General features: G+C 38.3%; 1 protein-coding gene across 1 annotated transcript; it reads left to right on the top strand.

The window, feature by feature from the left end:
- BNIP3L (BCL2 interacting protein 3 like) lies at window positions 1-25,484 on the top strand. The gene is made up of 6 exons (XM_029203733.1): window positions 1-191; window positions 7,445-7,625; window positions 11,786-11,858; window positions 16,866-16,969; window positions 17,088-17,237; window positions 24,809-25,484. Exons 1-6 carry the CDS (start codon window positions 92-94, stop codon window positions 24,855-24,857), a joined length of 657 nt encoding a protein of 218 aa, XP_029059566.1. The 5' UTR covers window positions 1-91; the 3' UTR covers window positions 24,858-25,484.
- The last annotated feature ends 1,950 nt before the right edge of the window (window positions 25,485-27,434 follow it).

The following is a 27,434-nucleotide window of genomic DNA, read 5'->3' as shown; positions in this document are numbered from 1 at the left end:
GAAAAGGGGGCGGGGGACTCGGCTTGTTGTGTTGCTGCCCAAGAACCAGAGACGGTCCTGCTGCGGTCGCACCTCTTCCAGCCGCCCGACAATGTCGTCTCACTTAGTAGAGCAGCCGCCGCCCCCGAACAACAACAACAACAACTGTGAGGAAGGTGAACAGTCTCTTCCCCCACCAGCCGGCCTCAACAGTGAGTACTGGGCCGGCGGGCTCGGTAAAGGGGATGGGGGAGGAGGAGCTGCTCGGGCCGCTGCCGCCAGCTCCGCTCGGGGAGCGGGAGGAGAAGGCAGCCCATTGGTCAAGGCCTAGGATGTGCGGATGACTGACAGCTCCCGTCACCTGTCAGGAGGAGTTGCTCCTGTCTTCCTCCAGGCCTGGCTCAGCTCCTTCCTGGGGTCTTGGGCGGGGGGCTGCTTGGGTTCGCTGTTGGGAAGGGTAGGTGGGTGGGAAGACGAGGGCGTCGAGCGGATCCCACCTGTGGTGGGCCCCTGAGCGGAGCCAATCGGGGCGTGGAGGGGCGGGCCTTGGGGCGCGGGGAGGGAGGGTGGGCGGAGCGGGCCGCCAAGTGGACGTGGGCAGGGATGGGGACGTGCGGCGGGGACGCCAGGGGATGGACGCGGGCGGCGGACTGAGAGGGGGGGGCGGGCGAGGGACGGGCGGGAGGTCAGGTGTGCGGCAGGCCTTGGGCCAAGCCCGGCTGACCCCACCTCACTGGGTCGGCCATCCCCCAGGGCTCAAAATGTGAGACCTCTGGTTGCGTTCCTTTGTTACCACGAGCTGGCCAGGAGAATTATTTGGTAATTTAGTGGTTACTTGTATCACGTGACGGGGGGTGGGTGTGAGGAGGCTATACTACTTTTTTTTAAAGATATTTCAGAGTTGCTCAAGTAATTTTTTTTTTTTTTTTTTAACATTGGGGTTGTGTGTCCTGTAAACCTGCTTACGAACAGCTTCTTGAACCATCCAAGATTGCACAGATCACGGAGTCTGGGGCAATGAATTTTCAGAAACGGGATTAAAAATACATTGGTACACTGGGGCGGTTGAAAGTTAATGGCAGTATCGAATTACGACCAACTACAGTTGCTTTTGCTAACATTCTGGTGCTTAGACATCTTGTTCTAAGGTGATTCCCTGTTGTCTTTAAAGCTCGCTGGAAGCCTTGGAAAGGTTCTTGCCTTAACCTTCCTGTAATATACCTTTTGAAAGAGGTAGTTGGGACAGTTAGTGTATGGCCAGATGAAGTCGTTTAAAAATCAGTTGGATGCTTAAATGACATTTAAAGGCACTCTAAGATCTTTCATCAGAGGGAGGTGTTCCAGCGTGGCCTAACAATTATTTTAGGGAAGCGAGTTCCTGTCCTCACAAGATGTTTTCATTGCTTATTCTTTTTGCTCCACCTTTTGATTAGGTGATTCTTTAAATGTTGACTTTTAAAAACTTTTAAGTGTCTTATGTTCTAGAATGTAAGATTTAGATATTATTTCCCACAGTAAATTAAGATTAATTTCTGTGTGTTTTAGTGTTCTTTGCTTCACATATTAATATGCATTTTAAAATTAATTACCTGTATTTAGAACCATGTGATTTTAGAACGGGAAGAAACTTTAGCGATAATTGTCCACTTTTATTTACTGGTAGAGAAACAGGTCTATTTAGAATGGATAAAAAACAAGGTTCTACTGTATAGCACAGGGAACTATATCCAATCTCCTGGGATAAACCATAATGGAAAAGATACAGAAAAAAAGAATGGGTATATGTGTATAACTGAGTCACTTTGCTCTACAGCAGGAATTAGCACAACATTGTAAGTTAACTCTACTTCAATAGAAAAAACAAACAGGTCTAGTGTGAAGTGTGTTGTCCAAGTTCATGGCAGGCTAGGTCCTAGAGCTGAGGTTTTACTTTCACCCGACTAGTGTTGCTTTCAGGACACTTCTTTTCATTGGCCCACAATCCCCTGATTATGTGTGTTTCTTATTCTCTCAGTGTATGCCACCTAATGTATAGAGGTGACCTGCCTATCGATCTCTTTTTAATGTACTGTTTCTTAATTGTATTCCAGTTTTCTATGATACTTACAAGTTGGCTGTTTGGTTAGTATGTGTACCAAACTTTACAGAAAGCAAAGGAATTTTTCTTTTCCTTTGACCATGTAACAGAAAAATGGGGTTGAGCTCTGTGTGATGGTTTTCCTCCGTGTCCTGATAGACCTCTGAGGTTTTTGATGTCCTTGGCCAATCAGGTACTGCTACGTTTGTATTAGCTCTTACAGAAGTGCAAGAATGCTCAGCCTGTGTGTGATATCAAAATGTTGCTTTGGGAAATCTGCTAGGTAGAAAGTATTTTATTTGAGCTAGGGTGAGCTGCTTTTAAATGTTACTGAAAAGCTTTCAGATAAGTGCCATGTTTCATTACACTCCTTTCGCCTTTTACTCTTTTTTAGCTCATTATACAACACTGGACTGAACAAAACAAGTCTTATTGATTCCTTCAAGTGATATTTGGGCACTGAGCAAAACAACTTATTCGGGCATCTAATACTATCCAAATTGCTGATAAGTTGAAGTTGTTTGTTGCATAAAGTTGCACAACTCTGAAAAACAGGAGATGAACTCATTGTACAGATTATCTCTGGCTTGGGATTTTATCTTTAGTTCAGGGGTCAAAGTTTTAATAGAAAATTATTGAAATATTTGGAATAATGAAACCGTTCTCTGATTTTTTTTTAAGTTTATCCTTGTATGGGGACTGTTTGCTTTCATTACAAATTAGTGGACAAATATCTGAACTACTTCCAAAGTTAAAAGGATATTTTCCAGTTGATAGTTTTATTCTAGAGAAAACTATCAAGTTACTTAAGAATATTGGACATTTATGTCATAAAATTCAGTAGGTAATATGAGGAAAATTATGGTAGTAATAAAATTCTTGTTATTGTTTCACGTAGGAAGTGCAGCCTTTTTTTTTCTTTTTCTTTTTTTTTTAGTACAGCCTTTTTTATCTTTTTAAATATCTACAGCTATGATGTACTTGCTTCCTCAGTTATGGCAAGAAGGCTTTTAAGGCTATGACACGTGAAACTCCAATGCCTTATAATACTGTTTTTTTTTTAGAAAAATGTTAGTGAATGTTCTCAGTCTGGATTCCAGCATCAGGTACTTGAAATAAAATACATGTTTTGAGGAAAGAAAATAAGACATGATGAAATGTGTTAGCCCCGGTTACAATGAGTTACACATGGAATTGAAAAGTTGGGGAAAGAATGAGAAATACTTTTTCCTTTTCTCCCTTCCCCCATTCCCTCACTGTCCTTGCAAGAGGATTAAACTGGTGATTATAAAATTATAAAGAGTAAATACAGCATACAGTCATGAATGCAAATCACAATTATTGGACCAGCCTTCACGAAGAACTGTATTACAGAATGTAGAAGCGTGCATCTCTGAATCCTCTTAGCAGTTCTCAGACTTAAACTAGAAAATAGCTCCTGTAGTGTGTATATGTACCACCTGGCTTAAGAGAACGATTGTTAGTTTGTAAGTAGTCTTTTAATATAATGGAGCCTCCAGTTTTTAATTTTAAAGCTTAAATATTAGGAAGGGAATTCACTCTGAGATTTTTTTCCTGCATTGTATTGCTTGGACAGCACAGTCCTCATGTCTTATTTCCTTTCCAAGTAAAAAGGGACTTTGTGAGGATTGGTAGTGTTAGAACGTCAAGAAATTCTGAGGCTATAAATCAGGAATGAACTAGGAGATGAGAAAAAGGTATGTGCAGTTCAACTATTGAGAAAGATAAGTTTGATTTTTTTCCACTTTACTCAAAAGATAAAGCTAGTATATACACATTTTTTTTCAGATCTAAATTTTTTTAAATTCTTTACTGGAGTATAATTGCTTTAAGTATGTAAACATTTAATGGATATCTATGTCCTGACTTTCTCTGCAGAACTGATTATTTCCGTAGATGATATTACTGGAACAGAATTAAGAGTTAAAGGAAATCTACCATTTTAAGGCTTTTAATGGGTATTGCCAGATTACCCAGCAGAATGTTCATGGAAGTCCTGGTTGTAATAACAAAATATTAGAAGCAATCATTTGGGTGATGATTAACCGTTGCCATTTGGATAATGGTTAAAGCATGGTATATCTTTATGATGGGATGCAGTGCAGTTCCAGAGAATAAAGTAAGGCAATATATATTGACATTGAAAGACATCAACGAGTTGTTAGGTAAGAAACACTATTTACAGAAAAATATATACAGTACAATTCCATTGTTTTTATTTGTAATAACAAAAGCAAAACACAAAAGTATTCTCTGGAAGTCTGCATATGAAACTGTTAAAAGCAGTTTCCTTTAGGAGTAGGAATGAGAGGTTGGGAGGAGAGGTATCAATTTTTTTCCTTCACATACTGATGTTTACATTTTCAAGGAATGCATTAATTTTGTAGTAAGAAATGTTTTTAAAAGATACTGAGTATAATTATAATAGTAACTAACACATAGCACTTGTTATGTACTCAGAACTTTTCGTTGTGTTTTATTCCTGTCATCCTCCCAACAGCCCTATGAGGTAGATGTGGTGTTTTGTGTTTTTTTCCCACTATGTGCAGGCAACCATTCGGTGTGTGTTTTTTTTAAATTGAGGTGTGACATATAACATTAGTTTCAGGTGTACAAAATAATGATTTTATTTATTTATTCATTCATTTTGAAATGACCACCACAGTAAGCCTAGTTAACATTCATCACCACACAGAGTTACGAAAAAATTTTTTTCTTATGATGAGAACTTCTAAGATCTACTCTGTTTTCTTTCAAATATACAATACAGTTATTAACTGTAGTCACCATGCTGTAAATTACATCCCCAGGAATTATTTCTCTCCTGACTGGAAGTTTGTACCTTTTGATCACCTTCAGGTAGACACAGTTATTATCCCTATTTTACAGATGAGAAAACTGGAACACAGAGAGGTTACTGGAATACAGAGAGGTTAAGTGACCTGTCTAGGCTGTGACAATCTGATGTGATAGAAGGGGAGTCTGGGACAACTGGACGTGATAGAAGGTAGAAGGAGAGTCTGGCTTCAGTCTGTGGTCTGAGCCACTATGCTAATACATGCCCGATAGGTATTGTCTGCCTTAAGTAGAGGTGCCTTCAGTTATGTTACAGTGTTAAGGCAATTACAGGTCCTTTTCACTAAGCTTTTCTGGGTGAGTCTCCTCAAGTTCCTACATTATGATTACTTACATATATTTAATGTAGAAGGTAGAATTTAGATATGGGTTTGGAAGTCCTTCAAAAAAGCAAGGTTTTGAAAACCTGGTATTGTTACAGCCTTTTTTCTCTCTGATAAGCTGCTTCAAGTGAATGTTAATTGTATTTTAGAGAAGACTGGCTTCCACGGAGACCCATCTAGAACTCCCGGTTCCTTAGTTCTGCTTCTGCCAGAGCACCTCCAGCCTTTTATTTTTTCCTCAATGGGCTTCTGTACAAGAACTGGTCCCATTGGTGTGGAATAAATTGGACAGTCCTGGAAAGAGTGGGAGTAGGAAAAAAACAGTTTGTTCATCATATACCTCTCTCTCTGTCGCTCTTTTCAGTTAAAATATTTTGTAGAGCTCTAAATTTAGGGGTGCTCGTGGTATATTTCTTATGCATTCCAGAGGCACCCCGCAAGTATTTAGTTAAATGACCTTCAGTGTTAGATCTATCTTATTAGCTTTGCTAGTTGAATTTCTTCATCCATTTTGAGTACTGCCTAGCCTGTGTCCATTTTTGTGTGTGGACAGAATGAGACCGTGGAGATGTCGTGGAGTTGTATTGTTTGGCAGTACAGTCCCAAAGAATGGGGGGGTGATGATGGGACTCTGACAGCCACTGGGACCACCTTGGAGGGGAAGGAGGGAAAGGGTAACTTCACTTCTATGGAGCAAACGCTGTTCTAAGTACATTACAAATATCAACTCTTTTAACTAGTGTATTGATGAGTATCTCCTGTTTACTAGGCATTTTACCTGTGTTACTCTATTTAATCGTCACAGCAACCCTGGGGGGAAGGTACTATGTAATCATCTCTGTTTTACAAATGAGGAAACTGAAGCTCAGAAAGTCATAGTAAGTGGGAGAGTCAGATTTCCAACCAGGGCTACCTTTGAGCTTTTCCTTTGTAGACGGGTGATTTTGAGTTCACTTCTGGGTCTGGATTAGCGGTAATCTCATTTAGAGTGCATTTTAGGGTTTGGGCCTGTTACTCTGATTTACGGATGGAAGACTGTTCTGCCACAGAACTCTCTCTAACACTTCTGCTTGGAGTTTAGAGAAATGGCTCCACCAACCTGCTTGGTTATGTTTTCTAAAACAAAATTTGTTGTAAGGAATGGAAATTAGAAAAAAAAAATAGACCACTCTCTTTTTGTTATGAAGTTGTTTTATTGGCTACTGTTGTCAGTGCTTATTAGAATTAAAGGACCTTCATGTAGTCAGCAAACTCATGGAGCCAGTATTTTCAAGACCAGTCCAAATTACCAGGGCCCCATCCTTTCCTGTGGCTCCACCCTCTTTGACTGTTTGCCTGAGGCAACGTCAGTGTTGCCCGTAGCAGATGCCTGGTTTTCTGCCCCAAACCAACGAGGCTTCATGAAAACCCTAGAAAGTGTGAACTTGTGGGAGAGAAGAGAGAAAAGGCCAGCTTGCAAGGTATGTTTAGTGCATAGAGAAAGGAGAAGTAGAAAGAGTGAGGCATAAAGGAAGGGAAGAAGCTAATGTGTGGGATAGGGATAAAGCTTTTTTTTAGGGTTTTTAAGCATTCTCACCTGATTTAGTTAAGAGCCAGCTGCATTCATTTTATGCTCCAGACTTGCACACAAATTGAAATGTTGATTGGATTTAAGTTCCCTCTCCAGGAACGTCTCAATTGTTTGTGCTAATTAAGGCACAGTTGTTAACATACTTAGATGACCTTTACGACATTTCTAAATACAGGTGGAGAGGTCACAACTAAATAGCTGAGGTAGACTGTGGAAAAAATATATATGTAATTAAAATATTAAACGTAAGTACCCTGTCTGGTAATAAAGTAGCTGTTTGTTTTTTGAAAAGCAACCTAAAATTTTTCAGTAAAGTATTTATTGTATGTAAATTAAATTTTAACCAGAGAGAAAACTGGCTGAAAGACACATCTTCTAAGATACTCATTTTAGAGGTGCAGCTTCTTCTAAATCAGTTGATTGCACGAGCTCCTTCAGGAACAGAACTATATAGCTTTTCAGACTTTTATTGCTCCTTGTTTATTTTCTTCAGAATACTTTGGCATTTGCTTTGAGGCGAGCCAGAATTCTTATCTGAATTCACCATATTCACATGCTGTGTGCACACGAGAGACTCCTGTTCTGTGGTTAACTGCAGCTATCTGACTTGTCCAACAGGTTCCTGGGTGGAGCTCCCCATGAATAGCAATGGCAATGATAATGGCAATGGGAAAAATGGGGGTCTAGAGCACGTACCCTCCTCATCCTCTATCCACAACGGAGACATGGAGAAGATTCTTTTGGATGCACAACATGAATCCGGACAGAGCAGTTCAAGAGGCAGTTCTCACTGCGACAGGTGAGTGAGATCCACGTTTTGGTGGAATTCTGGAAATGGAAGGGTTGCAAGGTTACTTCCCACTAGAAAAAATAAATCGCTTACATCTTCATTTGACAAAATTTACAACTCCCGATTTCTTGCAGCATGTGTATTTAAATCAGAGAGCCAATTGACAAGGACAGGAGTGCCCACTGTTTCCTCAGATTAAATCAGTTTCCTTAGATTGTGTCGTTTTCAGACGTTTACTAGTTTAAAAGTCAGCGGTATAAATGTTTATTTACAGAATTAATCTAACTTTCTCCCATTTTCCTTTGTCCTTTCACAGCTCTCTTTCTGCCTCAAATACAGTTACCTCTGTAATCTCTGTCCTCCCTTCTAGATTGTGAGGCTTTAAAAGGCAGGGATCCTGTTTCATCTCCTCTGTACCCTTGACAGTCATGATGCTGGTATACAGTAGACATTCAGGAAATGTTTGAGTTGCAGGAGCTACAAGTTGATTCAGCTTGTTGTATAGCAGTATTTGCACGGTGGAAGCACCAACTAAGGTCTGTAAAGATAGTTAATTTTGAAGGCGGCCATTGCGTTTCCTTAGAGCTCAGAGGAAGTTTTGTTTCAGACCTCGTTTTTCTATATTTGGCTTGGGGAGACATTCTTCAATTAAGGACTGCATGTGGTGAAAGAGTTAAGAACACAGACACGTATGAGGAGAGTGAAACTGAGTTGTTAGTTTATATTTCAGTACAAGCTTCTCTTTTTCCAGAGGGACTAGGTATTACATGACATAGTGGTATATTGAACATTCTTAGACCAGTGACAGCCATAGTATTAGCATTCTGGGGTACTGGATGATCTTCTGGCTAATTAAGAGTTCACTGTTATTGGCCATATAGAAAATGCAGATACACAGGAAATAGACTAAGGGGACATCTAAAAATGTAAACAGTGATTATCTCTAGGGGATGGAATGATGGCCATTTTTCTTCTTCCAAATTTTTATACTTGGTAAAAATTGTGTGTGTGGTACATATTATTTCTTATCAGAAAAAGTAGAAAAGGAGAATCAAGAGTTAAATCATGTTCGAAGTGCCTGCATGACTTACGATCCACCGTTGTCACCAAGGCTGCAGAGGACTGGTCTGACGGCTCTCTGGCACACCCACCTCCCAGTCACATCACTCACGTGTCCCTGTGCTTCTGAAGAGCCGGGATGGCTCTTGTCATGAGCAGAAGCAGAGCAGATGGCTCTTCTCTGAGCAGCTTGCCACCAATTCTGGGAGCTACGACATTAGTCTGTTTTTTGAGAATCACGTTTATATTATGTTACATTTATGTTATGAGACCCACGGGTGGGTTTTCTGAAGTTTTCTGCTGCTTATGGGCTTGTTGATAAGCCTTTTATTACATGTTCAAGTACTGGTGAGTCCCTTAACCTGCCGTTCACTTGGTGCTGTCATTGAGCAGAGATAAGATCACCTGCCCGGCCTTCTGGTCATCTTATGTCATTTCTGGTTGCAGTTATACTTGTGGTCGAACACGAATTCATCTTCCCGTGATCACGTTTCATTTAGGTTTCTGAACATGTAAATGGAGATGTGACGGGTGCCCTGGGACACTTTCCTGTTCTCCGCTTACACATCTTCAGGCTCTGGGTCACTGGTCACGTCTCAAGGGAGGCCTGGAACTCTAGCTCAGTCATGCTCTCCTGGGATACCTAACACTTGAACATTTAAGAATGTCTTCACAGTTCATGTCATCTGAATTGCCAGCATCTCTAGATTTGAGGTTGTTAAGCAGTGCTTCTTGTAAGCGGAAATGTTTTAGGATTGTTGGCTATTCGTCCCCAAGCTAATTTATGTATATTTTCATACATATTTAAAAATTTTTAAATTATTCCGTCAGTATATTTTTGTCACTGTGGTGGTTGTTAGAAGAGACCCCCCATGTGTTTTGCTTTGTGCTCCAGCCTACTGTAGGAGTTTCCAACCTATTGTAGGAGTTTCCAACCTACACACTATATTCCCACAGGGAGCTTTTAAAAATACCGGTACACAGACCCCATCCCTAGAGAATCTCGTTCTGTTGTCGAGACATGAGAAAATTTTTTTTTTTTTTTTTAAAGAAGATGTTGGGGTAGGAGGGTTTATTTATTTATTTATTTATTTTTGCTGTGTTGAGTCTTCGTTTCTGTGCGAGGGCTTTCTCTAGTTGCGGCAAGCGGGGGCCACTCTTCATCGTGGTGCGCGGGCCTCTCACTGTCACGGCCTCTCGTTGCGGAGCACAGGCTCCAGACGCGCAGGCTCAGTAGTTGTGGCTCACGGGCCTAGTTGCTCTGCGGCATGTGGGATCCTCCCAGACCAGGGCTCAAATCCGTGTGCCCTGCATTAGCAGGCAGATTCTCAACCACTGTGCCACCAGGGAAGCCCAACATGAGAAAATTTTAAAAGCTCCCCAGCTGATCCTAACATGAGCCAGGATAATAATGCATCCCAAATGGATCAGTCTACCGGTGAAATGTTGAGTATTTGTCTAAGTGAGCTTGGTGCCAGTGGTAAGAAGAGTGTAAAGCAGAGCTGTGCTTCTCTTGGCTTTTTGACTTGGTCATTCTGCTGCCTTGACCTGGTCATGGTTCTGTAAGGCTGGTCCTTAACTTGACCTCTGGCTGTGAATCCAACGGTGTTATGAGCATAATAACAGTATACTGAGGACAACCAGAGTCCCTCGTTCTACTTGGTTCCTGTGCTATGGCCTGAGATTTCTTGTTCAAGACAAAAATTTTCTAAATACAATAATATGGTGGTTTGGTGTGGAACCAGTTTTTCACTTTTCCTTCCCCCACTTCAGAATCTCCTACATCAGTTATAATCGTCAGAGACTGGTGATCTTACTTACTTTCCAGTCAGTCTCACCAGCATCTCTATATATTACCATTGGACACATGCTCTTGACAGCGTTGATAGTTAATATCTATTCCTTTGAGCAAGTTAAGCCTGGAGCATCCTTCATGCCCACTTGAGTTTACATTTGGGGAGGTGGGGTGTGTACTGAAAGATCTAGTGACTCACTGTGGTTACACAAGGAATCATTGATAAAGGTAAGAATAGCACTTAGCACATTGTATTCATCTCTTGTATCAAGTACAGCTTGTGACCATGTACCTTTGTCTAAAAATGTATCTGTACATTTTTATAGTTCTGGGAATATATCTTGTACTTGTGAAAGGTTATCACTTGCTATAAGTTTATATAATTCACTCTGAAATATCTCAAAGTCAGTATTTCAAAAGTAAGTAAAATAGTGGTTCTCAAACTGTTTGGGCTCAATACTCCTTTACACTTGTAGTAACTATTGGGGACCCCAAAGATCTTTTGTTTATGTGGGTTATATATTTTGATATTTACTATATTAGAAATTAAAACGGAGAACATTAAAAAGATATGTATTCATTCATTCAACAAGTAGCCTATTACATGTTAACATAAGTAACTTTTTTAAACAAAATTTACCTGTTGTCCATAACCAGAAAAATTAGTAAGAATAGTGGCATTGTCTTACATTTATGCAAATCTCTGTAATATCTGGCTTAATAGAAAACAGCTGGATTCTCACCTGCTTTTACATTCTTTCTATGTGTATATGCTATTACACATAATTTAGCCTTTGGAAATTTTCACTGTACACTCATGGCAAAATGAGAATGAAAAAGGCAAATAAATCCTGATAGTATTATGAAAACAATTTTAACCTCAAAGACCCTTTGAAAGAGTCATTAAGAGCTGCTTTCACACTTTGAAAATAGCTGGTGAATTGTTTAACGATGAAAGAACTTTGAGAAAAAGAACCCCAAACTAGAGTTTCTGAATTTGAAGATCATTTTTACATTTATTGGAAAAAGAGTAAAAATAAGAAAATGTGACAGTCTTGTGTCTTTAGGTAGTATTTCCGTTGCAGATTTATCATTGCAAAGGAATTTATCACCACTGAAAAATTCTAGAACATTTGGGAGTAAGGGTGCTCAATTTCATTTTTTCTTACATGGGGTTATGGTATACTTTCTGATTTGCTGCTTTTTCAAAGACATACCACTATAACTTTTAATTTTCTAATTTCCAGTAGAGGCTAATTTATTTGACAAAATGAGAATTAAAACTAATGGCTATAAATGTGTCTTTCTCTTCTAGCCCTTCCCCACAAGAAGATGGGCAGATCATGTTTGATGTGGAAATGCACACCAGCAGGGACCATAGCTCTCAGGTGTGTGTGTATGTTTGTTTATTTTTCTGATTTGCATTAGATAATTAGGAAAAATGCAAATCTCTAAGTCTGTTTTGCTGAAATATAGTAAAGAATATGAAGACTTTAAAAAATCATTTGAACAATGGAATATTACTCAGCCATAAAAAAGAACGAAATAATGTCATTTGTAGCAATGTAGATGGACCTAAACATTGTCATGCTGAGTGAAGTAAGTCAGAGAAAGACAAATATATGATATTGTTTATTTGTGGAATCTAAAAAAATGGTATAAATGAACTTATTTACAAAACAGAAATAGAGTCACAGATGTAGAAAACAAACTTATGGTTACCAGGGGGAAAGGGATAAATCGGGAGATTGGGATTGAGATATACACACAACTGTATATAAAATAGATAACTAATAAGGACCTACTGTAGAGCACAGGGAACTCTTCTCAGTACTCTACAATGACCTATATGGGAAAAGAATCTAAAAAAGAGTGGATACATGTTTATGTATAACTGATTCATTTTGCTGTACACCTGAAACTAACACAACATTCACAACATTTTAAATCAACTATACTCCAATAAAAAGTTCAGAAAAATACTTTGAAGCCATTTTAAGTTATTCAGTTTCTGATGTTGGAATTTATGCTGCTGTGGTCGTCGTCATGCTCCTTTACAACTAAGAATTTGGGGTCCTAAAAGAATTGGGAAATTCTTGTCTATAATGTGTCATTCCAATATTCCAGGCTAGTTTCTTGAGTTTATAAATAGAAAACTGAGGCACATGTCTTATTTAAGGTCACAGAATAAATGAAACGGAAGGTTGTTGTAGAACCAGGTGTGAAAACTTTATTGCGTCTGAAATCAAATCAAGCTAGAGACAAAATTCACCTAAATTATGCAGGATTCCTTAAGGAAAGAAGTTAAATATAGTTTCACAAGGAGTTGACATGTTGGAAATATAGATGGATATAGTATTGAAAGCTTACAGAGGTTTTTATTATAAAACTTGGGATAAATAAATAATTGTCGTTAATGATTTAGAATGTTCATAGCCAGCCCTTGACTTTATTGATGTGTCAGATCACCTGCAAATGTCAGAGTGCAAATTTTTTTTATATATAAATTTATTTTATTTATTTATTTTTGGCTGTGTTGGGTCTTCGTTGCTGCGCCTGGGCTTTCTCTAGTTGTGGCGAGCGGGGGCTACTCTTCGTTGCGGTGCGCAGGCTTCTCATTGCAGTGGCTTCTCTTGTTGTGGAGCCCATACTGGCTCTAGGCATGCGGGCTTCAGTAGTTGTGGCATGTGGCCTCAGTAGTTGTGGTTTGCAGGCTCTAGAGTGCAGGCTCAGTAGTTGTGGCGCACGGCCTTAGTTGCTCCGCGGCATGTGGGATCTTCCCGGACCAGGGCTCGAACCCGTGTCCCCTGCATTGGCAGGCAGATTCTTCACCACTGAGCCACCAGGGAAGCCCAAGAATGCAAATTCTTGAGAACAGGAGGCGTTGTTTTTTTCTCCCATGTTAAGGTACTTGAAGAATATATGTTGAGTGAATGTTTGAATGAATGCTAACAAAAACTTTGTTTTGCGGAGTTCTCACTGTGCAGTGTTCTGGCTCCCTTTGCACTGGAAATATTTTGCATGTTACCTTGGTTCCACCCAGTATTCTTTCTGTTTAGGAAGCTGCACACTTTCTCCCTATGTTGACTGTGCTTTATTTGTGCTGTTTTCTGAAACCTAGAAACACTATGGGACGGAATACTAATTTATTTTATGATGAACTTTATACTGTAGAGAAACTTGTAGTAGCAAGGCTACTACAGTCAATTTAAACCAGGTTACGTTTTTGAAAAGGCAATCTAACTCCTATAAGAAAAACATTATATCCTTTAGAGTAAGACTTTTAGTAAGAGAGAAATCAATAGGAATAATATACTTGAACTTTCAAAAAGCCTTTTACATTGCTTGTTTTTAATTGAAGAAATGCTAATTCAAAAATTAGTTACTTTAGGGTTTGGGAAGGTGGATTTTTTTTTCATGAATTAGAAGGAAGCTTAGGGTTAGGAAACAGTTAAAAACAGTTAATAAAGGACTTAATGGTACTTGCTCTTACTGAATTTTTTAGATTGTCTACATGAGGAATATATGACATTTTTAGCCTTTTTAAGAGGAGGAAAGAAAGGAGCTGATATTTACTAGATACATTCCAGGTGCAAAATTTTTTTTTTTAATTTTTTCCCACTGTAATGTTCTCAACCCAGTGAAAGAGGTGACATAATGCCCATGAATGAATTGGAAAAAATGAAGCTATGTCTTAATTAAGTTACTTACCTAAGATCAAAAGCAAGTAAGTGATAGAGTCAGGACTGAAACCACGGCTGTCTGGGCCTGTGGCCCCTGTTCTACTAAAATAAGTCGATGAATGGGATTGATTTCAGAAGAGCTCACAAGGTCGTGAGAATGAACTAAAACACATGTCTGGTGAGTCGTGGTACAAGGAAGCCTAAGGTGTAATACATTTAGGAAAAAGTTGTTCAAATTGGACTTTTAGGATGATGGTCCTCAAGAGTCAGTTTTGTAGCAGAAAACAGACGGTAGATTGTCTCTCAGAGGCGTTTTTCAGTGTGTTTCTGGGACCAAATAGGCCAGCACAGGGTCAGGTGTCATTGGAAGATGATACAAACTGAAAATGTCTTCCTTTTCCCTCCTGTAAAACTGTGGTTTATCTGTTCTGTGCTATGTAGTTTAATATCCACATTTAGAGACCTAAGAGAGCTTGAGGTGGGCCAGAGAAGGAAAATGTAAGTGATTAGAAGGTAAGGGACTGCCCATGATGATAGGCTGAAATGATCAGACTCTTCTGTCTGAATAGTTGTAGGTGTGGAGCGAGGGTTATTGATTTGGATAAAGGCATGAATATTACTTCATTAGACTAAGTGCATTTTTACCATATTCTGAAATTCCAAGAATCAGAAGGCAATTTAAAGCCTAAAGCTGGCAAATGTAAGATTAATAAAAGGAAGCACCGGGCAGTAGTGAATGAGGAGAGCTTACAATCCTTATTCTTAAGGTAAGCATTCTAAACTGATCTGGGAAGTTTTTGTGTGTGTTTTTTTAAATAATAGCCCAAAGATCATCATCTTTAAAAATTAGAATAAAATCTTATTATATTTTCATTCTTTTGGAAAGTATGAAATACTAGCTTGTTCACACATTTAAACCTGAATCTTTGAGCAGTTTTAGAAGCAACATTTAAGACCAATGTTGGAAACTGAACAGAAGTGACCTGCAGTGTGTTGAATGAGGTATTGTGTGGCACAGGCTGATCTATAAGTAAATTGTAACAATTTATCGTTTTTGATTTAGGGTATTTTCAGATTTACTCCAGAGAGCCAACTCATGATTCTGAGTAATCTCAATACTCAGTGGAACAAGCTTAATCCTAAAGGCTACATTATGTCATTCAGTGGTATTTGCCAAGTCCAGCAGAACTAAATAAGAATGATAGTACCAGAGTAGCAAAAATCCACAGGAATTTTACTTTCTGTTTGATAGCAAAAGGGACCATCTATATCTAGAGATTCTCTGAAGCTACCTTCCTGGAGCAGCTGTTTCATAGAGAATTTTCATAACTACCTACAAAAAAGAATGAAAGTTTGAATTCTATCCAAACAAAATAACAAATCAAAATAATTCTTAGCTTTGAGACCCTTTGGTTTGAGATCATAGCATTATATTCCTTAAAACTGAATAAATAATGCTGTGTCATTTTTTAGGAATTTCTCATCCCTGTGTGGTCTGGAAAGAGAAGCTATTGGAAATTTTGATTGTTCTTAGCCTGAAACTTTAGGTTATTATCATTAGCAAGGAGAAGGACTTTTTAAATTTATTTGATGTGAAAGATGTCCAGTTCTTACTCTGTATTAAATAAATTACTCTTAAAACTTTTGGCTTAAGTAGTTTTGTTTGTTTGTTTGCGGTACGCGGGCCTCTCACTGTTGTGGCCTCTCCTGTTGCGGAGCACAGGCTCCGGACGCACAGGCTCAGCGGCCATTGGCTCACAGGCCCAGCCGCTCCGCAGCATGTGGGATCTTCCCGGACTGGGGCACGAACCCGTATCCCCTGCATCAGCAGGCTGACTCTCAACCACTGCGCCACCAGGGAAGCCCTGGCTTAAGTAGTTTTGAATAAACCTTGGAAAATGTTTGGATAGCAATTTGTCTAAAAATCTCCTTCTAGGGAGTAAAACCTAATGCCTAAGAGTAGGGGCTATAGAGACCATTTGCCTGGGTTTGAATACTGGCCCTGCTACTTACCCCATATAGAAACTTGGGCAGTCACTTAATTTATGTCTCGGATTCCTCATCTGTAGAATGGAATAGTAATAGTTCCTTTTTTTACAGGATTGTTGTAAGGTAAAGGTTAATGCATGTAAAGTGCATAGACTGATGCTTGTCTCTTGATAAATGCTTAATAAATACTAGTTATTTTAAGTTATTATAAATTATTTACTTCCTCAGCCCAACTCCCAGTTATTTATTTTCTCATTACTTTGTTAGCATATACTTTTTGATGTTCCCCTTTGTTTTTAATTATGAAAAATTTTGAATGCATACAAAAGTAAAGAGGATATTACAATGGCCCTTCATACACGTATCACCCAGATTCAATGATTATCAATGTTTTCCACACTTTAGTTACACTGTATTCCCAAATATACTTTTTTCAGATTCATATTCTTTTTTTTTTTTAATTGAGGAATAATTCAAATCTCAGGTTCGTATTCTGTGTTTAGACATAACAGTGAAACTCACTCAAGTTTTTTTTAAGATGTTAAATACTCTGATCTTAGATCATTTTGTCAGCCTTTTTGGAAAAATGACATCTTCTTACATAAAAATTATTGATGCACAAGCTTATGATTTTTGTATATTTTCTGTCTAGATTTGTCTTCTGTAGTAGGAAGGATCAGTCTTCTTTTTCTCCTTTTTTAAAATGTGAATTCTCCTTTACAGTCAGAAGAAGAAGTTGCAGAAGGAGAGAAAGAAGTGGATGCTTTGAAGAAAAGTGTAGACTGGGTGTCCGACTGGTCCAGTAGACCTGAAAACATTCCACCTAAGTAAGTCAGTACATGGTTCTTTTCAGTGGACACAGTGCATGTAGTGTGGGCCTGCTAATTCCTGAGGTATTTTCAGCAAATTCATTTCTGACACCTGCCTCTGCGTTTCTTCCCCCAGGGAGTTCCACTTCAGACACCCTAAACGTTCCGTTTCCTTAAGCATGAGAAAAAGTGGAGCCATGAAGAAAGGGGGGATTTTCTCTGCAGAATTTCTTAAGGTGTTCATTCCATCTCTCTTCCTTTCCCATGTTTTGGCTTTGGGGCTAGGGTAAGTACTGCTCAGTGCCTGAAGTTTCTTCCATTCATTTTATTCACAGATTTTATTTCCAGCTGTAAGAAATATACGTGAAAGCAGTTTGCGTTGTTGTCCTTTTAATGTTTCAGCACAAGTGGGATGAACTCAAGAATTACTGAAGTCGATTCACCTTTGGTGTATAGGGTTCCCCCGCTCTCTGAAAGTAGAGCATGTCTGTGAAACCTTCCGTAAGCTGAAATGGTGTAAAGCAAATAAGCAATTACCTTAGGACACATCTTGCTAACTGATGCACAACATACATCGAGATAAAGCACAGATGCTCACAGATGCAGTTCAAAGCTATGGGAGCTGGATGCTGAGATGCTGAGTGTGGTTCCCGGGAAGGAGGCGCTCTCACTGCTCGGAGTGCGCTTCCTCTGTAACAGCTCGCTGCAGAACCATCGCTGAACACTGTTCACTTTTTGCCTTTTTTTTATAAAAGTGAAAATCCTCTTCGAATTCCTTTCAGTTATCAAAAACAGGTACTAACATAGGTCTAACCTACATAGCAAAGTAATGAAAAGCAAACTTTCGAAAAGCGGGGGATACCTATCCAATAAGTATTTTTAAGAGTAGAGTTTTTTCTTATTTGAAAATAAGTTGTTCATATGATTTACTACCCTAAATGTTCATTTTAAAGTGAGCTCTTCTATATTTGATTTTTCTTTTTGGGTCTTGTTGTTGTTGTTTATAAATTTCTCAAGATAAGCTGAGTTTTAAAGTAAATTAATCATTAGTGTATAAAGTTGGCGTTGATGTGAGCATTTCTCTTTCCCAAATGGGAAAACATACCATTTATCGAGTAGTCCTTGAGTGCAACTGGAAAGCTGGTTGGGGTTACTACTGTTTTCTCTTTGTATTGACAGCATTTTTCTTTCCTTCTAAAATTGACCCCACATTTACCTGCAATTCATTAATTTTTCAGGGATTTCTTTTTTTTTTAATAGATCTTTATTGGAGTATAATTGCTTCACAGTACTGTGTTAGTTTTGGTTGTACAACAAAGCGCATCAGCCATATGCATACATATGTCCCCATATCCCCTCCCTCTTGAGCCTCCCTCCCACCCTCCCTATCCCACCCTCCCTATCCCACGCCTCTAGGTCATCGCAAAGCACGGATCCCGTCTCCCTGTGCTGTGCTGCTGCTTCCCACCAGCCAACTATTTTACATTCGGTAGTGTATGTATGTCAGTGCTACTCTCACTTTGCCCCAGCTTCACCCTCCCACCCCATGTCCTCAAGTGCATTTTCTATGTCTACCTCCTTATTCTGCCCTGCAACTAGGTTCATCAGTAACATTTTCTTTTTTTTTACATTCCATATACATGCGTTAGCATACGGTATTTGTTTTTCTCTTTTTGATGTACTTCACTCTTCAGACTCTCAGGTCCATCCACCTCATTACAAATAACTCAATTTCGTTTCTTTTTATGGCTGAGTAATATTCCATTGTATATATGTGCCACATCTTCTTTATCCATTCATCCGATGATGGGCACTTAGGTTGTTTCCATCTCCAGGCTATTGTAAATAGAGCTGCAATGAACATTTTGGTACATGACTCTTTTTGAATTATGGTTTTCTCAGGGTATATGTCCAGCAGTGAGATTGCTGGGTCATATGGTAGTTCTATTTGTAGTTTTTTAAGGAACCTCCATACTGTTTTCCATAGTGATTGTATCAATTTACATTCCCACCAACAGTGCAGGAGGGTTCCCTTTTCTCCACACCCTCTCCAGCATTTATTGTTTGTAAATTTTTTGATGGTGGCTATTCTGACTGGCGTGAGGTGATACCTCATTGTAGTTTTGATTTGCATTTCTCTAATAATTAGTGATGTTGAGCATCTTTTCATGTGCCTCTTGGCTATCTGTTTGTCTTCCTTGGTGAAATGTCTGTTTAGGTCTTCCACCCATTTTTTAACTAGATTGTTTGTTTTTTTGATATTGAGCTCCATGAGCTATTTGTATATTTTAGAGATTAATCCTTGTCTGTTGTTTCATTTGCAAATATTTTCTCCCATTTTCAGGGTTGTCTTTTTGTCTTGTTTATGGTTTCCTTTGCTGTACAAAAGCTTTTAAGTTTAAGTAAGTCCCACTTGTTTATTTTTGTTTTTATTTCTGTTACTCTAGGAGGTGGGTCAAAAAAAATCTTGTTGTGATTTATGTCTAAGAGTGTTTTTCCTGTGTTTTCCTCTTAAGAGTTTTATAGTGTCTGGTCTTACATTTAGGTCTTTAATCCATTTGGAGTTTATTTTTGTGTATGGTGTTAGGTAGGGTTCTAATTTCATTCTTTTGCATGTAGCTGTCCAGTTTTCCCAGCACTGAAGAGGCTGTCTTTTCTCCATTGTATGTTCTTGCTTCCTTTGTCGTAAATTAGGTGCCCATATGTGCGTGGGTTTATCTCTGGGCATTCTATCCTGTACCATTGATCTATATTTCTGTTTTTGTGCCAGTACCGTACTGTCTTGATTACTGTAGCTTTGTGGTATAGTTTGAAGTTAGGGAGCCTCATTTCTCCAACTCCATTTTTCTTTCTCAAGATTGCTTTGGCTGTTCGGGGTCTTTTGTGTTTCCATACGAATTGTAAGATTTTTTTGTTCTAATTCTGTGAAGAATGCCATTGGTAGTTTGATAGGGATTGCATTGAATCTGTAGATTGCTTTGGGTAATATAGTCACTTTCACAATATTGATTCTTCCAAACCAAGAACATGGTATATTTCTCCATCTGTTTATGTCATCTTTGATTTCTTTCATCAGTGTTTTATAGTTTTCTGAGTAAAAGTCTTTCACCTCCTTAGGCAGGTTTATTCCTAGGTATTTTATTCTTCTTGTTGCAGTGGTAAATGGGAGTGTTTCCTTAATTTCTCTTTCTGATTTTTTGTTGTTGGTGTATAGGAAAGCCAGAGACTTCTGTGCATTAATTTTGTATTCTGCAACCTTACCAAATTCATTGATTAGTTCTAGTAGTTTTCTGGTGGCATCTTTAGGATCTTCTATGTATAGTATCATGTCATCAGCAAACAGTGACAGCTTTACTTCTTCTTTTCCAATTTTGTATTCCTTTTTTTCTTTTTCTTCTTTGATTGCCGTGGCTAGGACTTCCAAAACTATGTTGAATAAGAGTGGCGAGAGGGATATCCTTCTCTTGTTCCTGATCTTAGTGGAAATGCTTTCAGTTTTTCACTATTGAGTATGATGCTTGCTGTGGGTTTGTCATATATGTCTTTTATTATGTTGAGGTAGGTTCCCTCTATGCCCATTTTCTGAAGAGCTTCTATCATAAATGGGTGTTGAATTTTGTCAAAAGCTTTTTCTGCATCTATTGAGATGATCATATGGTTTTTATTCCTTAATTTGTTAATGTGATGTATCACGTTGATTGATTTGCATATACTGAAGAATCCTTGCATTTCTGGGGTAAATCCCACTTGATCATGGTGTATGATCCTTTTAATGTGCTGTTGGATTCTGTTTGCTAGTATTTTGTTCAGGATTTTTGCATCTATGTTCATCAGTGATATTGGTCTGTAATTTTCTTTTTTTGTGATATCTTTTTCTGGTTTTGGTATCAGGATGATGGTCACTTCGTAGAATGAATTTGGGAGTGTTTCTCCCTCTGCAGAGTTTGAGAAGGATCAGTGTTAGCTCTTCTCTAAATGTTTGATAGAATTCGCCTGTGAAGCCATCTGATCCTGGACTTCTGTTTCTTGGAAGGTTTTTAATTATGGTTTCAATGTCATTACTTTTGATAGGTCTGTTCATATTTTCTAATTCTTCCTGATTCAGTCTTGGAAAACTGTACCTTTCCAAGAATTTGTCCATTTCTTTATGGTTGTGCATTTTATTGGCATAGAGTTGTTTGTAGTAGTCTCTTATAATCCTTTGTATTTCTGCAGTGTCAGTTGTGATTTTTCATTTCTAATTTTATTGATTTGCATCCTCTGCCTTTTTTTCTTGATGAGTTTGGCTAAGGGTTTATCAGTTTCATTCATCTTCTCAAAGAACCATCTTTTCGTTTTATTGATCTTTGCTATTGTTTTCTTCATTTCTGTTTATTTCTGCTCTGATCTTTATGATTTCTTTCCTTCTACAGACTTCGGGTTTTCTTTGTTCTTTCGCTAGTTGTTTTAAGTGTAGTGTTAGGTTGTTTATTTGAGATTTTTCTTGTTTCTTGAGGTGAGATTGTATTGCTATAAACTTCCCTCTTAGAACTGCTTTTGCTGCTTCCCATAGGTTTTGGGTCATTGTGTTTTCATTGTCATTTGTTTCTATGTATTTTTAAATTTTCTCTTTGATTTCTTCAGTGATGTCTTGGTTATTTACTAGCACACTGTTTAGCCTCCATGTATTTGTATTTTTTTACAGTTTTTTTCCTGTAATTGATTTCCAGTCTCATAGCGTTGTGGTCAGAAAAGATGCTTGATATGATTTCAATTTTCTTAAATTTTCTGAGGCTTGATTAGTGACCCAAGGTGTGATCTATCCTGGAGAATGTTCCATGTGCACTTGAGAAGAAAGTGTATTCTGCCACTTTTGGGTGGAATGTTCTATAAATATCAATTAGATCTGTCTGGTCTGTTGTGTCATTTAAAGCTTGTGTTTCCGTATTTATTTTCTGCTTGGATGATCTGTCCATTGGTGTAAGTGGGGTGTTAAAGTCCCCTACTGTTATTGTGTTACTGTCAATTTCTCCTTTCATGGTTGTTAGCATTTGCCTTATGTATTGAGGTGCTCCTGTGTTGCGTGCATAAACATTTATAATTGTTATACCTTCTTGGATTGATCCTTTGATCATTATGTAGTGTCCCTCCTTATCTCTTGTAACAGTCTTTATTTTAAAGTCTTATTTTATCTGATACGAGTGTTGCTACTCCAGCTTTCTTTTGATTTCCATTTGCATGGAATATCTTTTTCCATCCATTCACTTTCAGTCTGTATGTGTCCCTAGGTCTGAAGTGGGTCTCCTGTAGACAGCATATATATGGGCCTTGTTTTTGTATCCATTCAGCCAGTCTGTGTCTTTTGATTGGGCCATTTAATCCATTTACATTCAAGGTTATTATCGATATGTATGTTCCTCTTACCATTTTCTTAATTGCTTTGGGTTTCTTTTTGTGGGTCTTTTTCTTTTTTGTGTGTTTCTTGCTTAGAGAAGTTTCTTTAGCATTTGTTGTAAAGCTGGTTTGGTGGTGCTGAATCCTCTTAGCTTTTGCTTATCTGAAAAGCTTTTGACTTCTCCATCGAATCTGAATGAGATCCTTGCTGGGTAGAGTAATCTTGGTTGTAGGTTTTTCTCTTTCATCGCTTTAAGTATATCCTGCCACTCCCTTCTGGCCTGCAGAGTTTCTGCTGAAAAATCAGCTGATAACATTATGGGGATTCCTTTGTATGTTATTTTTTGTTTCTCCCTTGCTGCTTTTAATATTTTTTCTTTGGATTTAATTTTTGTTAGTTTGATTAATATGTGTCTTGGTGTGTTTTTCCTTAGGTTTATCCTGTATGGGATTCTCTGTGCTTCCTTGACTTGGGTGACTATTTCCTTTCCCGTGTTAGGGAAGTTTTCAACTATAATCTCTTCAAATATTTTCGCAGACCCTCTCTTTTTCTTTTCTTCTTCTGGGACCCCTGTAATTCAAACGTTGGTGCATTTAGTGTTGCCCCAGAGGTCTTTGAGATTGTCTTCAATTCTTTTCATTCTTTTTTCTTTATTCTGCTCCTTGGCAGTTATTTCCACCATTTTGTCTTCCAGCTCACTTATTCGTTCTTTTGCCTCAGTTATTCTGTTATTGATTCCTTCTAGTGTATTTTTCATTTCAGTTATTGTGTTGTTCATCTCTGTTTGTTTGTTCTTTAGTTCTTCTAGATCTTTGTTAAACATTTCTTGAATTTTCTCAATCCATGCCTCCATTCTATTTCTGAGATTCTGGATGATCTTAACCATCATTACTCTGAATTCTTTTTTCAGGTAGATTGCCTATTTCCTCTTCATTTATTTGGTCTTGTAGGTTTTTACTTGCTCCTTCATCTGTGACATATTTTTTTGCCGTCTCATTTTTTTTCCTTTTTTTTTAATGAGTGGGATTGTGTTCCTGTCTTACTGGTTGTTGGGCCTGAGGCTTCCAACACTGGAGTTTGTAGGCTGTTGGCTAGATCTTGGTGCTGAGATGAGGATCTCCGTGAGACCTCACTCGGATGAATATTCCCTGGGGTCTGAGGTTCTCTGTTAGTTCAGTGGTTTGAACTCGGATCTCCCACCACAAGAGCTTCAGCCTGACCCCAGGGTCGTGAACCAAGATCCCACAAGCCGCCGGTTCACTTTGGGCTTCTCCTGTCTCCTTGGGCGTCAAAGTCCCCCACCAGCGGCCGGCAGGCGCCCTAGTTGGGGGGAGACTCCAACTCCGCATCTTCCCACACCACCATCTTGACTCCTCCAGGGATATCTTTTAAATTCTTCTTTTTTTCTGGATTTGAACAATTGAGGAAATATACTTTTGAAATATTTTAGGAGTTAAACACTTGTGGTTAAAAATTTTTAAGACATATCTGCTCTTCTCTTTGAGCATGCCCAGTGGGTCCTCTTCTGTATATAATGTGCAGAAGAAGTACCGCATCTCTTATCTTTCCTTTAAGGAGCTCAGCATATGGGAGAGATCTTCACAGTAATGAACTTGGAAACATACGTGACTTTCCCACACACACCTCCTGCCTTTCTGGGTGCCTGATCTGCTTTTGTGAGGGTGAGCACAGTGATGGCACGCAGCAAAACGGGGTGTGTGTGAAAATGCTGTATGGGGTAGGAGTTCACATTCCCCAGCAGCATTGACTGCACACTAGTTCATCTGCCCTCAACAGGTTGGTTGGCTTTTGTACCTTGGAGGATCTCTTCCTTTTATGAATCTTCAGACTGTTTCTCTTGCTGGTGTAAGTGTAACAGTTGTTATAGATGAATGTAGAAAACAAAAGGATTCTAAAAAGTAAAGTTGGTTTTATTACGTTGGGGTGTGGGGCTGGTTCCATCTTTTCCTTAACTTCCCTTCTGCTTCTGTTATATAAGGGTCAAACACTTGCTTGGCATGGGAAAGTAATATAAGGCCCTAATCCTTAAGAGTTAAACTGTTAGTAAGAGCATTTTAAAGCACTGGCAGCTTTGTAATTTGGTATATTACTGTATTTTGTGTCTGAAATATCAGTAGAATTTTTTGTCCACCACAGCGGACCGTCTCAAAGGAGATTAGCTCTGCTTTACTCTTTGAAGGGATCTGTTCTCTCTGGCTTTGCTTTGTCTAATCACTGCCCCAGTGATGTCCAGTCCTGCCCAATGAGTAAACATAATCATATAAAACCAGTTTAGCTGGCTGATGACTAGCTTTAAGTAAGTCAGTGAATGATTTCAGGGTGTTAGGGAACTGTACACACGGACCTTTAGAGCCTTGTACAATGGCTGAAAATTCTCATTTGTAAGTACAGTTCAGCCTGTGGGCAAGTTGGTATAGAGCTGTTGAAACAGATGAAACATGATATACTGTGTTTCCTTGCAGCATCTACATTGGAAAACGACTCAGCACGCCTTCTGCCAGCACCTACTAAGGGAAAAGAAGAGCCCCTGGGAAAGCGTGTGACTTGTGAAGTGGTGTATTGTCACAGTAGTCTATTTGAACTTGAGACCATTGTAAGCATGACCCAACCTACACCCTATTTTTACATATCCAAGTTCCAGTAACTCTCAAATCCAGTATTTTATTCAAACTCTGTTGAGGCATTTTACTAACCTCATTCCCTTTTTGGCCTGTAAAACACTTTAGAATTTCCTAACAGAGTTTACTGTTGTTTAGAAATTTGCAAGGGCTTCTTTTCTGCAAATGCCACCAGCAGATTATAATTTTGTCAACAATGCTGTTGTCTCCTTTTAGGTACCACCAGACTTAGACCTGCATCATTCATGGTATAAATTTTACTCTTGCAAGATAACTCCCTTCTTTCTCTTAAAGCAAGACCAGGTTAGCAAATGATATAAAAGCTTTGTTGTTGTTGTTGTTGTTGTTTTTCAAGACAAAGGCAAGCTTCCCTAAGCTTGAATTTATAGTTATTAAAAAAGAAAAAAACAAAATAGGACACAAGAAAAAAAAATATCCTGGGCAATAAAAACTTATTTTAAACCAGCTTTGGAGCCACTTTTTGTCTAAGCCTCTTAATGGCGCCTTTTAATTTGTAGGAGGCAAGCTATATAAATGATAGGTATAAAATAGAAGAACTAGAATACATCAGCAGATTTTAATACTAGTATCTTATAATGCTGTCTTTTCTATGGTGTAGAATCTTTATTTCTGGTAAGGAATGTCTCAGGCCTAGAAATCTATGAAATTGCTTTGGGGACTTCTGTGTGTGTGTTTGGTATTTTTATGTTTATTAGCTGCATGTGAATTTTTCATGGCTTTGATTTTTTTTTTTCTTTTTTTCTTTTTTCCTAAGAGGCTTTGGAGTGGGTTCCAATTTGTGGTATAAATACAGGCTTCTTGTTTTAGGAAGCATCACTTACACTCTGAAGCCTTTAAACTCTGAAGATAACTGTTTCAGAGTTATTTCAAGCACTTGGGCAACTTTGAAAACCAGACTTGGGTTGTGGGAACAGTTGACAGAGTTCTGAAGAGGTGCCATGGGTTTTCTTCTGCTCTCTCCCTTTCTCATGTTTACTGTACAACCTGCCCAAGGCGATTCCTGTGATTGTGCGGGCGCTAGCCATTTCCTTCTCCTGTAGCCATCTTTTCAGTTATGTTCAACTCCTGAAGTTCCAGAACACTCAACAACTTCCTCTAATGATATACTTTTTGGTTCCTTTCTCAAATGTGAAGCTTTAGGACCAAATTGTTAGAAAGCAACAGATTTACCCGTCATTTCAAGTAGGTTTATTGACTTTCTGAACACACAGCATGATTCTGAAGGATACTATTATATGTTTTATATATAAATAATTACTGTTTATGGTATAGGCATTGAATATTTAGAGAACCATTGTTAATTTGAAGGCTAGCAATCTATTCAGTAAATAAGGAGCATCAGGTTGACTTGAATAAAAGCACTCTGACCACCAGGTTTGCTAGTTTGCAGGAACTACCTGAGTCTTTTGTCTCTCACATGAAGTTTTGTAAAGTTGATGTGTTATAGTGGAAAATAACATACAGATTAAACAAAAAAATTAATTTCTGACTCTCTTTTTTCAAGAATGTAGCTGGCTGTCTTTAAGAAAGATGAGATATCCAAATAGTCTTCTGAATTCTTTGACTTTGTTTTTCTTTCTAGATTTTGGTGTCTAAATAATTTTGGACATTTTTTTATTATTCCTTGTTTCTATCTTATTCACACATCTGATAACACTTGATTTGCCTTCTGTAACCTATTTATTTCAAGTCTTCATATTTCTTTGGGAAGAAAGTAAATCTGCTGGCCCGCTGACTTTGAAAAGTCTGAATAAAATTGGAAAGGCCGGTAAAGTTAGGAGAACTAAAGAGCTAAACCGTTCTAATATACAATTTGTATTACAGTTGGTATCATGGGAGGAAAAAGTAAAATTATACTTAAAGAAAAGCAGCTTTTTACAGGCAACACATTACTCTCTTTTGAAATTCAGTAGTGATCTTGTCAGGTGTGTGGCTGAATTTGGGTATATTTGTGGGTTTTTTCCAACATTGAAAATAAATTTAGTCCTGCCCTTTTTCTTAAAATAGCTCTGAAATTTTGGACTATTACTTAAAACATGAATACATGATCACAGTAGAACTTAATCGTAAGATGAAATCATGCAGTATTTATTGATAACCCTAACATCTGGGATAAATGTTTATGCTCCTACCCAGATTTGTGTTGAATGGAAACAGATTGTGTGATTGGAAAGGAGAATTCGACAACTAACAGTTGACATTTTTAAGATTAATGTTTAGAAAGCTTTACACCTGTTTACAATTGGAGGACGAAAAGGCAGTCTTCATTTTTCTTATGTTTGATGAAAACTGGCTTAAGATATTTGTAAATATAATCAAGAGCAAAACTGCACAAACTTGCACATGGAAAAGTGTGGCAAGTTACTTTGATTGCAGTAAAAACATCTACTGTTCTAAAAACTGAAGACTTAGATGATGAATTTTCAAGTGAACCAGTTGTTGAAATTAT

Source organism: Monodon monoceros, unplaced genomic scaffold (genome assembly GCF_005190385.1).
Source record: "Monodon monoceros isolate NGI ecotype Baffin Bay Population unplaced genomic scaffold, NGI_Narwhal_1 Super_Scaffold_5, whole genome shotgun sequence".
In the NCBI taxonomy this organism is placed as follows: Eukaryota; Metazoa; Chordata; class Mammalia; order Artiodactyla; family Monodontidae; genus Monodon; species Monodon monoceros.
Note: the sequence above shows the minus strand (reverse complement) of the source record. Positions and strands in the feature narration are given on the sequence as shown.